A 22,929-nucleotide genomic window follows, 5' to 3' on the forward strand; every position below is an offset into this window, starting at 1 on the left:
CCCTGTGTGGTATAGTTTTTAAGTGTACCCGTGACCCTGTAAGTAAGGCTCTCTGAGAAAGGTATCTAAATGATTTTTGAATTATTTAATACTCTCTGCTGATACCACTGCTTATGGAAGAGAGTTCCAAAATTTAACCACTCTAACTGAAAAGAAGCCTCTTTGTGGTTAAATCTTTTCTTCACCAATTTTAGGTGGTGGCCTCTAGTCTTCCTAAAGGAGTTTACAGTAAAACATTTATTGCTGACGTTGCCATCTCCACTAAACATTTTGTACATCAAAATCATGTCCCCTCTTAATTGATTCACTTTATAGTTTAAATTTAGCAACCTTGTCTCATAGCTTTGGTCCTCCAGCCCCTTAGTTTAGTTGCCCTTCTCTGGACTTTCCCCAGCTCAAGGACATCCTTTCTGTGGATTTGTGATCAAAATTGTACTCGATAAAGCCGAACCAGTGATCTATAAAGTGGCAAAATGATTGCTTTGTGTTTAGAGTACATTCCCTTTTTTAATGAATGGCAGTACTCTGCTAGCTTGGTTTGCTGCAGCCTGACAATGCATGCTATTATTCAATCTGTAGTCGACTATGACCTCCAAATATTTTTTTTTAAATTTCTGACGTCCCTAGTGGAGTTCCCATAAATGTGTATTCCGCTTGCCTATTGTTAACCCCAAAATGCATTACTTTAAATTTTTCAACATTAAACCTCATCTGCCATGTAGTTGCTCACTCCCCTATTTTATCCAGGTCCTTTTGTAATGTTATAATGTCTAAGCTTGTGTCTATTATCCTCCCAATTTTAGTATCATCATCATCAAACTCAGAAACATGGCTATTAACACTGTCGCCAGTATCATTAATAAACAGGTTAAAAAGTATTGCGCCTAGCACAGAACCCTGGGGCACGCCACTCTCGACTTTAGACCAATCTGAAAAAGAGCCCTTTATCAATACTCTCTGGGCACGTTCCTGGAGCCAGTTCTCTATCCATGTACACACCCATTTCATCTATGTCCATATATTTCAGCTTGTGTATTAAGCGTTTATGTGGTACTGTGTCAGATGTTTTGGCAAAATCCAGGTACACCACATCCACCGGCTTTCCCTTATCCAAATCTCTACTCACCTCCCTGTAGAATGGTAGTAGGTTGGTCTGACAAGAACCGCCTTACCTAAATCCATGCTGATTATCACTTAATATTTCACTGCCAGGAACAAAATCCACTATGTAGTAGCCCCTTATCATTTCCTCAGTTTGCATACTATTGATGTTAGACTGACTGATCTGTAGTTCCCAGGTTGGCATCTTGAACCTTTTTTGAATATTGGTACTACCGTACTTTTACGCCAATCATGTCCTTCAGCACATAGTATGTACTGTCAGCCAAGTACTTTCAGTGATGCACTGAGTGCACATGTGCAAATCGCATGGAGTGCACACTGCAGCAATAAGGATGGGTAAAAGATATTTTATGGTGGGTTCAATACAGCTACTCTGTTGCTTGTTCACAATACTAAGCAATTCATGAGTTAGGTGATAAAGAGATGATCTGCAGTGCAAAAGTGAGAGATACTGAACCATTCTTCATCAGAGCCTGCTCCCATGGAGACTACCATAATTGCACAAATAGCATCTCTAGGGTCAACTGAGCTAAAAATCCAATTAAGGTTAACAAAGAACTGTACTTAAAATACTCAATGGCACTATACTTGGCATTTTTAACAGTTCTGGAAGCAATATTTTTTTTACAAAAACATGTCTGTCAGGTATCAATGGAAATGCAACTAAACACATGGAAAGTGCACAATACTTGCATTTTACATTTATCTTAATACAAGTCAGTCTCTCTCTCAAAACACAGAAGTGTGAACCAGAAAATTTCCATTTACAATTTTAACGCCAAAAAAATGACACATGCAATATAGACGCTCTCATTTCCCCCTTATTTACCCATGCAACGTATGAAAAGGGATTATTGTGGAACATCTTATAAAATAATGTATGCACTGGATCTTCATTTCAGCTAACAAGCAGGTATATCCTGCAGCAACAATTAAATATATTGCCTGATTTCTGTATAATAAATGAGCATTACTGCTGGTCAACGCAGCATTCTGGAACATATTCATTAATATGTGACAGGGTTGCATGTCTGCCAGCTTCTTGTGACAGTAAAACAGCCAAATAATGAACCAATAAAAGTCGGTTAAAAACTGCTAACACTACTGAATCTGACAGCTGATATTCCTGGAAGACAACAGCCAGCCAGCTGCCAGTAAAAGCATCTATTTGTTTTACACTGCTTTTCATTATCCAAAAATTGAGGTAGCATAGACATGGCTCGCCAGGCGTTATTTCCAGGTTTTGTTGATGGACTGCTTGAACACTGAATCCACCCCTACACATCCTGACACAGTGCTTCAGCTCTAGAGAGGGTCAGTGCTTAGCCTCCCCCTCCCACGCTTTGCATCTAAGGATTTTGCTAGTGCCATTTTACCTCCTAGCCAACTGGGATCCCTGCCAAGGTCAATACAAGTTGCAGCCAGTTTCATGAATAATGGGGGAGGCCCAGCCCACTGGAAACTCTGAGATGTTAATCCCAGCAACAGATTAGTATTCCCATAACAGAGCTGTACTGAGATGCATCAAGCAGGGACAATGCTGGACAAACTCCAAGCAGACCACGAGACACCAATCCAGTTCCTAGCTGTGCCACCTTACAAAGATTTTATTTCCCAAACTCTATTTTAGAGCACAGTTTAATATAGCAGAGTGATTGCTGTATAAACAGCAGAAACATTTATATCACATTCAGAACATACATTTCTCATAATTGTGTTCTGTAAATGAATTACACAGATGATCCCCAAATATAAATGATTTATCTGCCCTGGTGGACACACTTTCTAGTGAACAATAACATATTTAGAGCAAAGGAACAGTAACAGAGAATAATTATCGCACAGTCTCAAGGGTCTTGATTCAGAACCTGTGCTTCCCCTTTGCACACCAGAATTCCCCGTAGAAATACACTTGCTAAGCTTGCTATACGTCACAAGAACAAACAGCTGTGTGTGTATATGTGGCCGGCTGATAACAGTTAGGAGCTACGTGTGTTACCGGTTCCTTTTGGAGTTAGTCCTATTACCCTTCCTACAGCATGTCAACGGCTGCCTAGAAATGCACACCCTTTCATTTACACTAATTTTCCATCAGAACTCTGGGTCTTTCACATAAATACTATAAAATAGAGGTGCTCTCCATTACTAAATCCTGAAATAATTCTCTTTATATTACAAAAAAAATCAGATTTGTATGTTCAACACCAATACAGTAAACTCCCCATTATCCGGCATTCAAGCAAACTGCACTCTCAAGCAACCAGCAAACAAAATCAAGAACATATGTTCTTGATTTCTTTTTTTGCCGGCCGCTTGATGCACACAAAAAAATTGCCGGTCGCTTGGTACACACTAAAAAAACTTGTTAGCAACAAACTACTATTTATCTAGATTGCCTGCAACCGAATGTAAACAACGGGGAACTTTCTCACTCAGGTCCGCTCCTCCTCTGCTCAGTGGGTGGGTTTCAATAGCCAATTGCAGTAACCAATAGCAGGCTGGCTATTGTACTTTAAACTTTCTCACTCAGGTCCGCTCCTCTGCTCAGTGGGCGGGTTTCAATAGCCAACCTGCTATTGGCTATTTCAAATTGCAATAGAAGGCTGGCTATTGCACCCACCCACTAAGCAGAGGAGAGGACCTAAAAGAGAACTATCTCCGTATCCGCTCCTCTGCTCAGTGGGCAGGTGCAACAGCCCAATTGCTATTGCAATTTGAAATGGCCAATAGCGGTCTGGTTATTGCTCCCGGCTGTTTACAATCACCTGCCGGCTGTGGAATCTAGCCACTACAGGGATCGGTAGGTGTCGGATAACTGGGAGTTTACTGTATTTTCCTTTATAGTAGATCTTCCAAAGAAAGTGAATAACAGCATAATCATTGTATTTCTGTAAGAACATATGTTCATAACCTACACAGTTCTCTATTATTCAGTGTATTTTTTGAAGAACTTTATTTCATGATGATACATACCGTATATACTCGAGTATAAGCCGTCCCGAATAGTATATAGGGTATATATTAGAAGCAATCACATTCTAGTTCCATGACTTTTAGAGTTTATTTGATCGTGGCATAGACTGTTGTAGAATCTGAACCCCACAGATAAAAGGATGTAAAGGTAACAAAGTAGATAGTGTAGAATTCATATCACATAATGATTATGCCCCTTTCTCGAGGGTGGGTCCATTCAGATCAGCAGGGCATCTGTGCACAGATCCCCTGCAGAATGTAGCAGAATGGAACAGATGTCACTTTTACAACATCCGTGTCTGTTCAGTTTTTTCCTCCATCTTGTGAGAAAACTTGAACTAACCAGACCCATGTTAGGTCTATGGGTAGTCAGATGCAAGCGAAAATGTGTCACACAACCACTTACATCACAATGCTCATAGATTAACAATGCTGTGGGATCGGAATGCTGTGTGAAAGGAGCCTTATGATTTTTATTAATAACCTTTCTTAAAAATGTTAAACCATTCTATCCCTGGGTAAGCAAGAAGCTTAACAGCTAGGATTTCATTAATGTTTGCAAAGCAAAAGGGTAACTAGGGGCATACTTGCCTAGCCATTATTTACGCTGAAGATATATCTACTATAGTACAACTCATCACAAATGGTGCTTTAGGGAGAGAGTACAACAATTTGACCTGCCAAGTGATAAACTTGCCAAAAATGGAAAGCTATACATCCTAAAGACTTTTAAAAAATATGTATTATAATTAAGAGAATATGACCACATCTCAGGCATATTGTATGATTTGTGCTCTGCACATATTCATTCAAGTCCTAAAAACAAACTAAGCAGTACCTGGGTTAATATAATAGAAAAAAAACATGCTGCCTTCCGCCCTTGTGGCCACTATCCAAATGAAACACAGACAGGAGGGCCTGCTGGTTATCTTCAAGTCCTTATCCCAAAGCACAACCTGCACAGCATTCCAACTATCTCTGTACCATCCTCAGTGGAGAAAAGAAAAACACTGTATAAATGGAAACAGATTGTGTTCCGTTGAACAGAACGGAATGAAATCAGAGAAAATCATAAATGGTACTATTCTCTTAACCCTACATAAACACTAGTAACTTGGACCCACCTACGTCAACTATAAGGAGATAAATCGATGCCAGGTTTCCCCAGCACAAATAGGACTTGATTAACAATATGATGCAAAGATCAATGGTGGGCAGCAAGTCATGACGTCCAATTAGAAATCAGCTTCCATCAACTTGAAGTGTTTGTGAAGGCAGAAAAAAGACATATGCAGTATACCTCCGTAATACATCCACATTTCACTGCAGGAGTCAGTAGTGACATGGGAGTACACAGGCAGAGGCTCTCTGAGGCCGCAGCACTGGAACAGAGGAGGGGTAGGACTAATGGGCTACCATAGAGGCTAGCATACACAGTACTCTACTGTAGGGAAGTAAAGCTTTTTAAACTTTAGACCCTGATAGGGTCTCCAAAGGCACCTGATAGGTACCTATTGCACAGATGTTTTTCCACAAAGTAAAACAGTGGATGTTCATTAGTTCCTAGAAAGGGCCTACAGGGCTTTCAAACTAGGTCTTGTAAGGCTGCGGGATGCACATATCTTTTAAAATGTTTGGAAGAAAGAATCGTGACCCCACTGGGGAGATTAAACTCTAGAGTTGTCACCAGAACAAGAGATAAGGGTACATTTTGCAATGGGGACACCTTTTCTGGTGATAACTGTGTCAGAGGTGAATTCCCTTCACTTTAGGGAGATTCGTTGCATCTCTGGCACCAGAAGTGGAGAAATATTTTGAATGGGACACAGAGGTTTTAACTAGGGATGCACCGATAGCGTTTTTCCAAACCCAAAAGGAATCAATCAACTGCAGGTCTCAGATAAGCACCAACAATTTTGGTGCACGCTGGTATAAGGGCACTTTAATCTGGTGAAAAATTTACAAATAGGCTTGTGCACCTTTTAATAATTAGTCCTAGGAAGTTTTAACTAAGCAGATGTATTGATTTGGTCTTTATCAATCCGCCCCATATGAGTTTAAATGTTTATACATCTAATAAAAAACGACATTAATAGTTAGGGTTTCACTACCTTGTTCAGTTCCTCACTGGCTGAATGTTGGCTCTGGCCCATAAATTGTGAGTGTCTGATTAGCGGTTCCTGCATTAGTTCCAGTCTAGGCCTTTTTGTCTCAGTCATTTCCATATCGCCCGCCTTGCTCATGTCGGATATGTATGTATGGTGATCTCCTCTCCCATGCAGTTCTTGTGACCTGGAGAAAGACCAACACAAAAAGGTTAGGTAGAATTTCAAACTGAACCACTGTACAGTTAAGACAGGCAGTTATGAATCTGAACATCAAGACTACCTCGGGAGACACAAACATACTGAGCATATGTACTGGAAAGCCACCAATGGAAAGACAGAAGCATATCTATCTATATAAGTGTGAGTTTGTAGCAATCATGGCTTCTAATGTATATCTATTAAACACAATGCACAATATGAATGCTACCAGTGTGTTCATAGGATGGCGACGGGCATGCGATAAGTGTACCCATCTCTAATCAAAATGTATCATTTATTATAATCTCCCTTTAAAAGAGAACTAAAGCCAAACCTTTTTTTTTAGCTTTAGTTCTCATTTATTAATGCCCTCCTGTGACCCTAAATCAGCATATATAGTGGGCTACTGCCCGCTATATGTTGACAGCGCAGAGCCGCGCTGCAGCTAAGAAAGATCCCAACAATATTGTCAGGATGCACCCCGCTGCCTGACAGCTGGCTTTGCCTCTCTAGAGCCAGAGCCAGCTGTGCCCACCCCTCCCTTGTCTGTCCCTCCAGTGAGTGCTGGAGGAACAGAGAGAGGGGAGGGAGGGGAGGGAGGCATTTCTGCAGGGAACGGCGACTGACTGCCACCGCTCTCAGCAGGGAGAAGCCGTGAGCTAAGTGATCAGTGGTCTGTGATCGCTCAGTTCTCGAGCTATAGAGCCGGTATGCGACAGCTGCAGTGTCACACACCGGCTTAAACTATTAGGAAAAGTACATTTTACTATTGCAATACTTCTCCTTTAATAAACCATAATTTACACGTGTTTTACAGAACATATTCAAATGAATAATATATTCGGATATATTCTGAAATTACAAATACAGTACTACAAAGACCAAGGATGCTAACATACAGGTTTGCCTCATACCAAAATATAATAGTCGCATCACTAAAGCTACTTTTTTCTTTTAACAGGGTAAATAAAAAGCTACATTTTCAAACGTATTACATTTTGTTTCCTAAATAGCTCTTCAGCACCACCCCAAACTCAATTTTTCAGGCTGCAAGCTAAAGTAAACACATTGCGCTTGAACAGCTTCAGCCAGGAAATGACAGCTGCCAGTGGCAAGATTCCGCAGATGGCAGCTGAGTGTAAACACAGGAGGTAGTGGGCTGGTGCAACAGCCACCCTACTATTGGCTATTGCAGATTGCAATTGCAGGCTGGCTATTGCACCCGCCCACTGCTTGCTGTGCACTCCGATTGGAGGGGACACAGAGCCGATGAAACCCCCGGCTCCCAGCATGGAGGAGAGAGCTAGGGGATCCAACCAACTAATTCTCATTATCGATTAATCAATTGTTGGTTGCAGCCCTACTTATTACATGTTTTGAAAAAAGTAAGATACATCATGGGCACTAACTGGGCTATCTGCTCACATCCATTGCTCAGCTTTTGAATGGCTTTTTTGTTTGTTTTGCCATTTAGGAGACCGATTCTAAAAAGTCAGTAAAATACTTTATTAATGACATAAGGCTGCAATACTAAATACAAGTTACCAGTACAAGTGTGCCATAAATGCACCATACCCATGTAACATTTCACATAAAATGAAAGAACAAAAAAAATCATCTATATCCTTTAGCATACAGACATCCCAACTCTCCTGGACGCTCCGGTAGTCTACCGCTATTAGATAGCGGCTCCCAGCCGCCTAGGAGAGAAACATTTTCTACCGGAAAGGTTTACTCTGCTTTAAGAGTAAACCTTTCCATGCTGATTAAAAAAAACAAAAAAACAAAAAACAGACAGCATAGAAATGAATAGCTGTTGGCTATTTGAATTTGTAATAGCAGACTAGCTATTGCACCGGCCCACTGCTGCTGTCAATCAGCAGAGGTGGACCTGAAGTTCTCCATCAGGTCCTCCTCCTGCTGACTGACAGCAGCAGAGGGAGGGTGCGATAGCCAGTTTGCAATTGGCTATTGCAAACTGAAATAGCCAATAGCAATCTAGCCATTCATTCCTATGCTGTTTTTTTTTAATTATTATTCTGACGGCAGCAGCTGTCAGAATACAAAAAAAAAAAAACACACAGCAGATAGCACGGGAAGCAATAGCTTCTTTGCCATCTGCCATAATTTCAGTGGGGTGCTCTTCAATGACTCCCCTGGGGAGGGGGCAGAGGACACCTCCCTGAAATGAGAAGGGCAACTCCCTCAAATTACTTTTTTCAGGTTGGGATCCCTGAGCATATAGAGAAAATCTAATACAGTACAGGGAAAATGATAAACATAACACACACATTTGATAATTATCATAAAGAAACTGGCAATTACAGACCATGACAATATAAACATATGAAATAACTCTATAGTTTTGGAAAACATTCTATCTATTCTTTTAGTTGTGACTTTTCTATCAATTCAGACAGTTCTGCAGCTCCTATTTTTAAATGTCAGGATCAGAAGTGATTAGGTTATACAGCACATTAGAAGCAAAAAAGCACATCCACACTAAGGGGCTTTACCAAAATATATGGAACACTGCTACTAACATAGGCAGGATTGGCTGATCGTTCTTAAATATATACTGTATATAAGTCTGTTCTTCAGAATGCTTACATTAAACCAGACATCCATGGCTGAAGGTTTAATGGAGTGAATAACTAGGAGCATAAATACTGTATGTAGGATCCACATGAAATTTAAACAACCGCTTTAAGACATCTCTATTATAAATAAATACAACCAGGAATTTTCCCTTGTCCCCCCACCCATCTTGTTTATGTGTTTACACTGGCGGAGTCCAGTGACCTCTCTGTAATGTCACCAGAGGGAAGTTCTCAAGAAGGACACAGGTTTGATGTGCCTTAGCAAACATCTGAGTCTTCTTGCAAGTCAAATCCTATTTAAGCATTTAAGGCATGTGCTCATTTACAGACCTAAATATTTTAACAGAGCTAAAGAAGGTATGGGAGTATGACTTATTCATAATCAGAGACTCTGTGGGGACATGAATTGCATAGTGTGGAAAGTCACAGGAACTAAAGCCAAAGGAAAAATGCATAAAAACAACTATTTTATCTGCTCTTTCCGAGTGAAAGACCCAAATATCAAACTCACTGTTTGATCATGCTGTGCTTAAGTGGTGTTCTTACCCAAGTGGCTGAATTCTACTGAACAGTTACACAGCAGTGATATAAAAAATGGTATTTATAAACAGGTTTTAAAAATATATGTTGCTGCAGGTTCAATTAGAAATATGTTCATAGAGTTAAAAGGAGAACTATGGGGTCAGTGTTTTTCCCCATAGTTCTCCTTAGGGTAACGGGAGGACACAAACTAGCGTCCTCCCGTTACCCTAAGCTCAGTATACCGCGAGCTACAGCTCGCGGTATACTGAGACGCCGCAGCCGGAGCGAATCCGCCCAGCTGCGTGAGTGACAGCTGGCTCTGCCTATCTAGAGGCAGAGCCAGCTGTACCCGCCCCTCCCCCGTCCGTTCCGCCAGTCAGATCGGAGCGGGGAGAGGGGAATCCAGCCCCTCCCCCTGTCACGGCAGAGAGCCGTGACAGGATCGAGAGGTGAGCGAACCTCCCGATCTACTGAGCCGACCTGTGACAGTCTCATTATCACAGGTCGGCTAGAACTATGAGGTGAGCGAAAAGCACTCACCTCATAGTTCTCCTTTAAGAAGTGCACCATTACTATAGTTCTTTTTTTTCCCCGAAGCCTACAGATAACAACAGAATATCTTGTTGTGAACAAATATAACAACGCCCATTTGTGGCTTGATAAGGAATCTCTGAATTTACTAGATTATGATTATAGTTAATAAGACATATCTAATGTGGATAGTAATATAATCTAGTGTTTCAGAGATGAAGCTCAGACATAAAGCCAGGAATGTAGGGTGTAGCCATCATACATGTACAACTGTGACTCGTGCAAATTAAAATAAGCTTTATTGGCATGATGAGAGTATATTTAGTATGTCAGAGTTGGAATTCCTGGAAGTAAAGTTCCTAAAGAAAATATACCATATAACCTAACTGTCAAAATAGCACGACTGTAAGCTTGATGTGCTGAATTTGGTTCATGTTCTGAACCAGCGGCCACGGTATTGTGAAGACTACCACCAATTAATTCATAGAAGGAATTTAAGTCCACGCAGTCAGGCAGTATGAGAATTTTATACTCAATGGGTTTGCTTGGGGTTGGGGGTTGTGGTGAAAATGAACTTTGAAAGATTGGGAAAGATTGCAAAGATGGTGGAAGTCAGCAGAACTTTGTCTCATTCACTAAGCAACGGGAAAATTCCTTTGCAAAGTAAACAGCCTTATATACCTTTAGTAAGTCAACCCCAATGAAGGAAGACAGGTGAGGCTGATTTATACTTGGCCAATCTAGGCAGCAGTTACAAGTTACACACAGTAACTGATAGCTTATGATTTGTTGTACTCTGCACACATAATTAAGTCTTCTGCTACAAAAATAAACCCAGAAATACCAAATTCCTGCAATGAGTTTTTAAAAACACACTCCAGGCAAGCATGAACATTTGGAGTTTATACCAAGGCAGTGTACACAACCTACATGTTCAGTAACTCATATGTTCCCCATTGTTTCTTAAACTTTCTTTTAATTTGGAACTTTAGTCTGTCTCAGCACCTGTTTTATAAGTCCTTTTAACCATATGTGTCTAGCCTGGACCATTTGTCCTTAGACCCGTTTCCCCATTTTTGGACCTTCCTTTTCTATATATGCACTTTATGAAGCAGACCTTCAGGGAACAATTTTCTTTATGAAGGGGTCAAGAGTAAAGCTGATTCAAGAGAGATCTTTTTAACGCACTTCATTAGAGATCTTCACTGCACACTCAGAAATAAAAATCCGTTTCATGATCTGCTTAAGTACCGATTATAGTCTAGGATTTTTCTTGCGCCCTTACACCAAATCCATCTTCCCCCTTTTTTATGTTTTTGGATTTTTGCCTAATCCATCATTTCCATCTCGCTGATCATCCAATGCAGCTAGCTTCCTCTTTAACACAGTTACCAGTATTCTCAGATTTTGAATGTTACAAATGTGAGCCTACAGAAATACAAGCCAGTGTGTTTCATCGTTCAAGAACTTCCCTTCTTTCTGAGCCTTCTACAAGACTGCTGACAAATACTGGAGTATAAATAGATGGTTTTACTGCACAGAATCATGCAAACAGAAGCTGCACTATGAAGTGTAGCAGAAATTATGTAATTAGTAGAAAATTATTAAATTATCATGTCAATTAAAAGGTAAATTAGAGCATTTAAAAGTCTGTTCAGCCAGTCTTATGATCCATCTACCTCTGCCAGACAGCACAGCCAGGTGCAGGACCTCAATGCACACTTTAGTTAAGCAGTACAGCCTGGTTAGTAGAAGTAGCAGCTTGCTGATAAGGCCTCTTCCCTTCTGTAAGCACGCTTGTGCAAAATAACAAAACCCTGCCTGGCTCCAAGTGCTTACCGTCCTGCTTCAGATCTGATATACGGGGGGGTTACTGGAGGTTGGTATCAACATCAATTAAGTTCGGTTGCTAGTATTGTAAGTGGATGAAATGGTACAATTTTATAACTACCTGGAGTTCAACCTTAAGGCTGGGTTCACACCTGGGCGTTTTTCAGCGTTGATCGAAGCGCTGAAAAACGCTCAAGCAGTGAAATCCTATTAATTCCTATGGGCATGGCTCCCACCTGGGCGTATTTCAGCGCATTTTGACACGCTGAAAAACGCCCTACGCCCGAAATAGTACAGGAGCTTCTTTGGGGCGGATTTCAGTGCGTATTTGTTTACATCCATTTGCAAAAGTCTCACTCTACTGGTCGCTCCTGCGCAGTACATCCCCCACTAATTTCTATGTAACTTGTCTACCTCCGTCTCCCAGATAGGAGACGGCCTCATAAAAGTCAAGGAAGGTGTAGTGTGTAGGTGCAGCGAGGATATGTAAAATGAACAACAGAATTTGGGCCGATTGGAACTTGGCAAGTATGCATCTGTGCATGGGGAGGGGGGCAGTTAGGTCAGCTTAAAGGGGACAAAAAGACAAGTGCACTTTGTTTTAAAGTACACTTATCCTTTAAGTGAATGAATGATATGTTTCCTGAAGAGCAGTAACATTTTTTGAGTTGCTCTAGATAGCCTTTACTATAAAAGATAAGCAAAGCCTTCCCCATTTCCAGGGACCCTGATAATTATTTTTAACTGGACTATATTTAGAATAACTATATAAAACAATTTAGTAAAATAAATAAAGATGTTTCTCTTTCAAAACATAAAGAAAAAAAATGACTAACACCTCATCTAGTCTACAACTGAGACATAGAGAATGCCGGCCATCATGTTTTATATGGAATTATTATTTAAGTTTTGTTTTACAATATACAAAGGAGAAGGAGAAAAATCACATGCTAAGGGCATGGTAGATTTTAGGCAATATCACAACCTGCATGAGCTTTATAAATAGCCAGCTCCAGTAAAAGATAAAGATAGAAAAACAAATATTAAAAGAAATATATAACTGACATGTACACACACACACAAGTATAATGAAATGTGTAGACCACAATGTAGTTTCTCTAGCTAAAAAATTGACATTTACAATATTCGTGGTAAGATCAACAATAAACAAGGCCGAGGGAACACAAGGATACTATAAAATATATTATATTTTTCTCTTTACTGTGCAACCAAAAAAGTGCTTTACCACCTACACAGAATTTCCATGTACTGAAAAATTGTGCTTATTCTTTCAAATGAGGAATAAAAGGTTTATTGGATACGTTTTGGCAGAGTCATTCAATTAATTTGGCCCATATAGCTCTCTACAGGGCTTTTATGGTTAGCTCTTCCATTCCTTGGCAAAAAGTGGAGTCAGATATGAAATCACAATGTGTTTCTGCTAAAGGGCAACACAGAATACAAACCACAACAACTTCGCCCAAGAGCATGTTTTCAATTTAGAAGAACTCTGAATTCTCACAGAAAATGGGTTACAGCAAAGTGAGCATTGACATTAAAAGAAAAGTGTAGGCAATGGAAACAAATATTACAGAGCACCGTGTATACATCTCATTCACACTGGCAGTGACATGCATGCATTTATAGGACAATTCTAAATGCATAGAATGATTTTAAATGGTATAATTCACACTGCACATTAATCTGCAGTTAGCTGCAATGTAAAAAATAGAAATGCATGCTTCCAGGGCAGATTAGATACTCTGAGTGTATGTAAACGCATGGAAACACAGATACATTTAAACGCAAGAGGAAATTATCTGGTAAGCATCAAGTTTGTGTATACTTCCTAGATCATATCCTTTGTGTTTGAATAAAATCAAAGCAGGAGACAAGTGTGAATGTAGCCTAAGATGCTTAAGGCAGCTCAGTGCTGCAAGAATTCACACCCAGTTCATGCTCAATCTTGCCAAAACAGAGCAAGCAAAGAGAGGAATGCAATCTAATCCAGACGAATCTTGGTATGAGCCACACATATTAAATTAGAAGGCAAGCATTTACACAAAAGCAAAGTTATCCTTGTGTGGCCCATGTGCTGTTTATTTTTCTATTCAGCAGAATACCTCAGACTATGGCCCTTTGTCTGCTGCAAGATACACCTGCAGCTATGTTCCTTCATGGCTTTCCCCTAAAATTAAGAATTTGACTAAACATGACACAATAAAAACCTTAATAACCTGAACAACTACTTCCTTTTGGTCCCTATGGTAAACTGTTTAACATTCTTATTACATTACCTAACGCCAACTACCAACTATTTTTACTCCTAAATACACTTCACAACATACCAGGGTTGCCACCTTTTCTTCAAGCGAAACCCGAACACTCAGGCGACGCGCAGATATTTTTTTGGGAGAATAAGTCGTAACTTTTTCATATGTAAATTGCGCGGTCCATTCATATGTAAATATCACAGTTGAGACTGTTTTCAGTTTTTCAGTGGGGGGCCAGTCTTAATTTTGGTTGTCCCTGTCTGCTTGACATCTTGTGTCCGGGTTTCTGATGCCATGAAACCCGAACACAGCATTCAAAACCTGGACTGTCCGGGTGAATCCTGGACAGGTGGCAACCCTACAAGATACTCCAAACTATGCTGCATATTTGATCACAGAATATAGAAGAGACTTTCAATGCAGTTAAAGAATAATTCCAGCTCAAGGGAAACTAATTATAATTCTGTGATGCTGTTAAACCCACTACCTGTAACTAATAACTACTTTCGTCACAATAGGGAAGCAGCTAATATAAAGTTCACACAAAAAATATTTGTGACCATATTCGCCCAATCACATTATTCTAACTGCCAGCATAAGGGCAGAGGGGTCCTACGGCATCAGGGGGGGCATCATTTTTTATTTTATATATATATCTATATCTATATCTATAGATATAGATATAGATATATATACACACACACACACACACATACATACAAACACACACACATAACACACATACATACACACACACAGGGCTGGAAAAATATTAGGGTGTCTCACCAGTCAGTCAAAAATTTCACCAGTCAGGGTTAATAGACACCAAACATGCCAAGCCTTAAAATTGATTAATGGCCCAAGAATTATTGCTCTCACTGTGACGTTCGCGGTGATATGTGACATGTGTATTGTACCATAGGCAGAATTATAATTTTCGCACATAGGCACACCCGACGCATGCTTTTTTTTTTTTAATATTATGCTTCTTTCATTTTTTTATTACAGTTTTTTTTTTTACACTTAACTTTATTGCTATCACATAGTGGCCTAAGAAGCTCCCTATGTGATAGCTAATTTACATGACAGGTCCTCTTTATGGAGACATCAGGGGTCTCCAAGACCCCTAATGTCACCTCGGGACCCCCAGAGAAGATCCCAAACAATGACCAAAAAGTTCAATGAAATATCATTTTTGGCAGCAGGAAACTATTTAAAGAAATTTGCTATTCTGTGACAATCTATATTAGTATATAGTATTACTAAATATATAAATGGTTACTGTAAGAATCAGCAAATATATATATTTGCTAGACACAAATGTGGAAATTAGGCAAAAAACATTCAGAATTTACTAACTATGACAGTCACATATGGAAGAGTTGTTCTCGAACCAACACAACTATAGATCATTATTCTGACTGCTTTCGTTAAGTGCCAGTAAAAGCTGGTTTACATTATTATTAGAATACCGCCAGCTGTAAGTGCTCAAGGCATGGGCAATGGATTGGCTGGATGCAGCCTAGGGAACAGCTCATTTGCTCACAAGCCTGTTCAGTCACAAAAGAATGTAAGAGGAAGCAGACAATCAAGAAGCACCATCTCTGATCTACAATATGATGTTAGCAACATACATAAAGTATCGGGTCAGGAAGGTTGAAGACAAACCAACATTTTGAGGATATTTAAAAATGTGACCTTTTTTCTAATCATGCTGCTTATTTTTCAGTGTATGAATTATATAACACATGCACACACATTAAAGGACAGCTATGTCATTATGCATACAACGGTTATCGGTCTTGTATTGATGCCAGTTCCACTGATTTCAGGGTTCCGTCTGCCCAAGAGCGGGGTAGAATAACTCAGTGGGGCTTGGCTGGTAATTTTAACATTATTTCTTTCCTATTTGATGCTCCTTCTAATATTCTATCTGCTGCAAAGAATTCTCTTCAGTGCCAAGCCTGGTGTACTTATTACTCTCCATTTCTCCTCTCACCAAAAATATGTGACTTGGGATCAGAAGAGGCTGGAGACTCTCCTCTGATTCCAGGCAGATAAGCTCTTCACAATGGAGAACCAGAGGGTGTATTTGGCCAATAGTAAATCAGTTTGCAGAGCATCCAACAGACTGGATTTATGTGATCTGGCACTGATCTTTACTGGAAAACACCAACCAGCCCAATGCTTGCATCATTGCTGAGTGCAGGTTGACATCATTTCCGGACCAGATGTGGCCGGAAAAATGGTGTGAACCAGCCCGCAGTTCCAAAGCAGACAAAATGAGACATGCATTATTTTTCTGGTCTGGTCTGGAACGGACTGCGCTGGTGTGAACGAAGGCCAGAAATAGCATAGGGATACATTAGGATGCATTTTGGGTCTGGAAACAATCTGGCGTGATCGATATAGCGCGACGATCGCGCGACCTTCACTATTGGGCTGCATGCATGCAAAAAGAGCAAACTCGCGCGACATCCACGCAAAAAAGGGTCCTGCACGAGCGACAGCGTTGAGCTACAGGCGATATTGCGCGGTAGATTCAAAAAGCAACATTTCGAAATCCACTCAGTGTGAATGGGGCCTAAGGGTTAAGGAGTACTGAGACAGGGTGCTGTGATTTTTTAGGAGCAGCCGCTTACCACCTCCTCCCACCAGCCATGATCTGCCTGCATTGCACGGCGAAGACAGAGACCCAATGCTGACATCATTGGATCTTCAATAGGGTATGCAATGAAAACAGAATGGTTTTATTTAAAAATGTCATTAGAATGTTGATGAAGAAGGGGTCGGTGCAGTGTAGGCAACATATAAGTAGATTAAAATTCTGATTTAAGTAACAGCAGAAAAAAAGGCAAAAAAACCTAAACTAGAGCTTTTTCCACTATTTCTCAACTCCTAAACCTACCTAGTACTCCTTTATTGTAATCAGTGGCTTCACTTGCCATTAAAGTGCTTCATTACATAGGGTTGGTGGAGCCAAGCTCAAATTTTGCAGTCTATATTTGTCCATAATGTTTCTATCTCTGGATCTACTGACTGTTTAGAATTGCCTAAGACATGTTTACTTTAATATCTGCACTTTTCTTTGCTCCAGTTTGTATACATCAGTGCTAAATAATTTAACTCATGAGTGACTAAACTATTAAAACAAAGACTTGAAGGCAAATAAAAACTGCCATGAGCCAGTCTGTGCTTTTAAAAACAGACCCATAATTCTGATTCCTAATGCCCGGCCTTTCAGAATGATGCTGAGGTTCCCAGCAGGTAAGTTAGTCTTGATGTGGCCAAGAGTGACTCTTGTGACATTTACAGCATGGTAGTTCTGACATGGACTAATGACTGGCACTGTTCCAAAAAAGTAAAGTGGAACTGAAACTACAAAAGTTGCTGCCCCATCATGTCCAGTCACACATCTTTGTAAATATCACTTATCACATATTGCAACTACTGGGAGGGCATTACGACAGGCAGCCTGAACTGGTGATATACAAGACACATCTCCCTAAAACCCATGCAGGTGATTAGGCAGCCATGGGTTTTCACCCTGCTCTTCATTTCATAGCCCCACCCTTTTCTATCCTCCACTCTGTGCAAACCTCCCTAAGGTCTCGGGTGTGCTGTGTGGGGTCTCAGGAGGGCTGTAGAGGGTCTCACCAGGGGTACGGAAGGTCTCGTGGGAGATGGAAGTGCTGTGAGCAGCGCTGCATGGTTCTCTGGGAAGGAGGAGGAGATATGCGGCCAGCGCTGTAAAGAGGCGCCGCGGTTCATAGGATGGCTGCCGAGTTCCCCAGCAAGCAAAGGACCCCAGGCAGTCGCTTTACTTTAAAAATGTAAAGTATTGGTATCGGGGTATTTTCAAGAGTACTCGTGAAAATGCCGAGTATCGGTGCATTCCTAGTTTACATAAAATTATTATATTATTCAATTAACAATAAAAGTCTATATCAGGACAATTCCTGGCTGCCGGGGGGACTTAAAAACCAGGTAATTGAAAGCTACTGCCAGTGGGGAGGTGGGCGCTGAAATGCTTAGGCTATTGTTAGTCAGAGCTGGCACTGCGTGAGAACACGACAGCTGATGTGACTGTACTGACATCCGGTGTTGTGTAAGACAGGCTGAACCAAGTCCTGCAGGCGTGTGAGAAAGATGAACTTAGCTCAGTCTGTCTCATGTAACATAGCCTGCCTATACAGTCACAATATATGCTACATACTCTTGCAGTGCTGGCTTTACCCAACAAAAGCCCCAGCATTTCAGTGCCCACCTCCCCATCGGCAATAGCTATATCAACATGTTGAGGAAAACCCCAATGCCCAAATGCTCCTCCCCCTTCTCAAGCCGACATTTGTCACCTCCAGGACCATGACTGCATTGTGAAAGATGACGTGAAAGATGACGTTGTGAAAGATGGCCGAAACTAGGACAATTTCAGCAATCCATGGCATGCATGTGGAGGGGTGAAGGTGACGACTTTCTGTTATAAACCCACCTCCTCTTCTCGTGCCCTTCGTGCTAGATTCATTCCTTCATGCAGAATAAATCGCCACTGGTATTGCTGTTCCTGCTGCCAGCATCTAAAAAAACTGACCAATCTGGTGCTAGGAGCTGCACCAGAGCTCCAAGATCTGCACTGAATAGTGATGGTACATGACTGGACACCAGTGTTTTCGTTTCTTTACATAATTATTATGCAGCATGACTACAAGAGCACAGTGTGATGTGTTGCGGCTTTAACTTTAACTGTTGCCTAACTACCTATCGTTTCGCTACCTATACCATATGCAGGTAGTACTGGCCCCTAGGTTGTTATAGCTGGCTCCTATTCTTGGTTAGGTTTGTTCAATTCTGGCCTATTTAATACAGAACAGTCTGTAGAATATACAAGAGTGAATAAAAAGGAAAAAACATATTACAAAGTGTATCGAAAGGCAAAACTTTAAGTATTGGATAAATTAAAGGGTTAGTACCTCTGTCAGGTTTTTTTTAACTGCTGTCAGTGTCCCTTACTCTCTCTATTTCTCCTGGTGACCACTGTCACGGAGACTGATAATGAGTAGAGAGTTGAGGAAAAACCTTCCAATGGGGACACTTGTAGTGACAAATGAGAGAATTTCCCTTACTTGGAGATATTTTCTATCACTTCCTGTTGTATCTATGCAACAGGATGTGAAGGTAAATCTCCCCACAGATGGCAAAAAAAATTAAGATATTGTGTAATGTAAATTAACATACATCACTGGAAAGGCAAATAATGAAGACAATACTATTAAAATGACTATTACTTTTAATAATCGCTATGTGGTCATATTTGGTAGCATTTGCCCTTCAAGTTCATTTTTGGTATAAGGAGTTTTACTAGAGAATGGTTTTCACAACTGGAGTGCTAGTAAACCAGGCATTCATTACAATGGAGTGCCAGTAAACAATGCAGCCATTACAATGAATAATGGGATTTGTAGAGTGCAACTGTAAGACCCCAGTTTCAGGGATTAAGTCACTTCTGTGAAAGGCATGCCAATTTTATCTGCATGCAAGCTGCAGCTTGGAAAGAGGCAGAAGCAAATTCAGACACAGCGTAAAGAAAACAGCAAGGACTAGTAATTATATTTTAAATGTAATTTCAGGTATACTTTAAAAATGTCCTCTAGCTCCAACAATATTGTATAAATCTGCCAAGCTGTAAGTGAATTAACAGGTGCCAGAAGGGTGTGACACCAGTTTAAAAAAAAAAAAAGCTAATTTGGAGCAGTGCAGTGTTATAGCAAAGGCTGAACAGAGCCTGATGGATGATGAATAAATAACACTACCTAATATATACACACACACACACACACACACACACACACACACACACACACACACACACACATATATGTACTACAGTATCTAAAGCCAAGATTTTTCTACTAGCTGTGGATAGAACAGAGAATGGTTAAAGCCCCTGGATTTTTGTTTTTGCTATCGCATTAGAAAGATTTCACGTTCTGTCCCAAACACAACTTAAAGAAATCCTACAGTTGTCAGGTGACCCCATTTGAAGATTTCAGCTTGATTCCTGCTCCAGTGATTTTTGGGAATTTTCCACTAGCGTCTGCCTTGGTGACAATGTTCACCAGGACAAACGGAGTGAATCTCCCCAACAGGGATCAAGAAAGCAGTAAAACAGATCGAACACTTCCAGCTATCCAAAACTTTTTTTTTTCTATTTTACCTGCCATTGTGCCTAGTCTTATGATCCCGGTAAAACTTCTAGCCAGCATAGCTAAGCTGATGACCTCACTTTTCTGTGGTTTAGCAACACATAATTCAGAATTTTAACAATTCCTTATTAGCGGGGTCAGTGATGTCAAAGGAGATATACTGACCACAATAACAGTGTTTGCAAGACCCTTAAATCTCTCAAAATGCATGATCTGCACTTAACAGTCTATTTGAATAAAGAATTTTTTTTTCAGAGATCACATTTATATGAAAGGGAAAACAGCAAGTGATAAATGCACAAAGATAATTAAAGAGGAACTTTACCCAAATCTTTAAAATAACAACAAACACACCTTAAGGTCTCGTTCACACCTAGGCATATTGCATATGCGCTTCTGTCGCGCGACCGTCGCGCGTTGTTTTACCGCGATTCGCGGTAAAAAAGTTGCGCGACCGTGGCGCGTTTCCGAAGGCTACTTGGCTGTATCCCAATGGAAACGGGCAACAAAACGGCCCAAAGTAGTACCTGTACCTTTTCAGGCGTGGGCCGTTTTATAGCACGTTAGGGACAGGCGGAAATACGCCAAGGTGGGAACGAGACCATTGAATACAATGGGATTTATATTTTTGAGCATTTTGTAGAGCGTTCATCGAGCGTAGAACGCGCTACAAAACGTTCAGGTGTGAACGAGGGCTTAGAAATGTTTAGTAATGACAATCTACAAACACATACTTCTAGATAATTGCAAAAAGGTACTGGTCGTTTTTTACCTTACTGCAAAGAATGCCCTCCTACCCTATAATAAAAATGCTAAAACAGGATTTTTGGACTCCCTGTAAGATCAGTTTCTTGGAGTTCATTAAGGGACACAATATCAGTAGAATTCTGAGACCATTGGGTTATGCTGCTGCATATAGGAGAATTGCACACTGGCAAACAAAAAAGTCATTTGGCCAGCCAAGGGTAACCGCTCTCACACCAATGATGTTTCAGTTTCTAGAAAAGCAGTATTATCTTAAACACAGAGGTGTGGGACTATATCCCTAAATTAACTTCAAGAAACAAATTTTACAACATGAGTATAAATATAATGTTTTCTTTACCGTTCATTAAGGGACACGGGATCAGCAAAATTCTAAGAGCATTAAGACATCCAAAAGCAGTCCAATTGATTGTGGGGCAATACACCACACAAAAATGCTAACAAACCAACAAAGCATAAAAACTGAGGGCTGACTGCAGCTCAAAGAGCTGCCTGAAGGACCATATGCCCAAAACTTGCATCAGCAGATACGTAAACATGCACCTTGTAAAACTTGAACATATGGCAGGGCCCTCCTCCCCATCTTGTCCTGAATTGTATTGCGATTGTAATGTCTGCCCTACATTGAAAAGCGATGCGCAAACTGTTGGCGCTATATAAATCCTGTATAATAATAATATGATAACCAGGTAGCAACCTTGCAAATCTAAGAAACAGATGACTGATATCGAAAAGACCAAGAAGCACTGAATGATCTAGTGGAATGTGCCTTTACGGAAAAAAGGTGGAACATTAACCCCTTCGTGACTGACGACGTACAGTGTACGTCGCCAGCATCGGGGCTGTTTAAACAGACTCCCAAGCACAATATCCTGGTTAAGGTACTGATACTTTTCCATGCGTTTGTCATTCGTTTTGCTTGGTGGATTTGGTGTGGGGACACAGCTGCCGTTGTGATGTGCAGGGCTTCTGGTGTGTCCCTGTGCCTTTAAGGAGGTTGGGCTACATCCTGGCGAACCCACATCAAGTTCATCCTTTGCTATATATGCTACAAGTCGGAGGCTCTCATAGATTAGAGTTAGGACCACACCATACAGAGGATCCTTGACGAGGCAGTGTGGCTTCCACATAGTCTGCAGAAGACATGCAACTAATACCTCTGTTTTTAACCTTAGTAGTTAGACACTGTTTTATGGTTCTTAAACTCTGGAACATTCTCAACAAGAAGAGTCAGTTTTTTGCAAGGCAAGAAATGGCTGGGTCCACAACAGGACTGGGCCACTTCTTGGTAAATGCCTTCTCCATTGGATATTGCTCAGTAAAGTGGTTAAGAGAGAACAATTTGTCAGGAATTTCGGAGTCTCCATACAAAATAAGCACACATAATTGCAATCCAATATAGTATCTTCAAGCCTAGAGGCTCAGCAGACTGAAGGGCTTTGGCACACCTTAGAGATCTAGAGAAGACTCCAAGGAGCATGTGTGCTCAAGTAGTGGCCTATGATCTAGGCTGCCTGCATCAGGTCCTTCAGGAAGGACACTGCATGCTGCCAGGGAGATGTTGGTGGATCATAAGCTGAAGAGACCCACTTTCTTTGCATTCAGATCTGCAAGTATGTATGTGAGAGAACACCAAAGAGATCTTGGGTACTCACAACCAGTTGCTGAAGTAATGAGGGTTATATGGCCAGACGAGACTTCGTCACTATTAGGCAGCAGCAAGGAGAAACCAAAGTAAACCCAGGACCCTAGTGACAGAAAACTACCTCACACTGAAAAGGCGGGAAGAGACAATGTAAGTTTG

General features: G+C 40.7%; 1 protein-coding gene across 1 annotated transcript in view; it reads right to left on the bottom strand.

The window, feature by feature from the left end:
• The window catches only part of NCOR2 (nuclear receptor corepressor 2), a 432,386-nt gene that overhangs the window by 258,494 nt on the left and 150,963 nt on the right, over nt 1–22,929 (bottom strand). The window contains exon 4 of the mRNA XM_018557336.1: nt 6,207–6,387. Within this exon, the coding sequence (XP_018412838.1) occupies nt 6,207–6,387 (181 nt within the window). The remainder of the gene's footprint in view (nt 1–6,206; nt 6,388–22,929) is intronic.

This window comes from Nanorana parkeri, unplaced genomic scaffold, assembly GCF_000935625.1.
Source record: "Nanorana parkeri isolate BGI_ZX_2015 unplaced genomic scaffold, ASM93562v1 scaffold13, whole genome shotgun sequence".
NCBI classification, from domain to species: Eukaryota; Metazoa; Chordata; class Amphibia; order Anura; family Dicroglossidae; genus Nanorana; species Nanorana parkeri.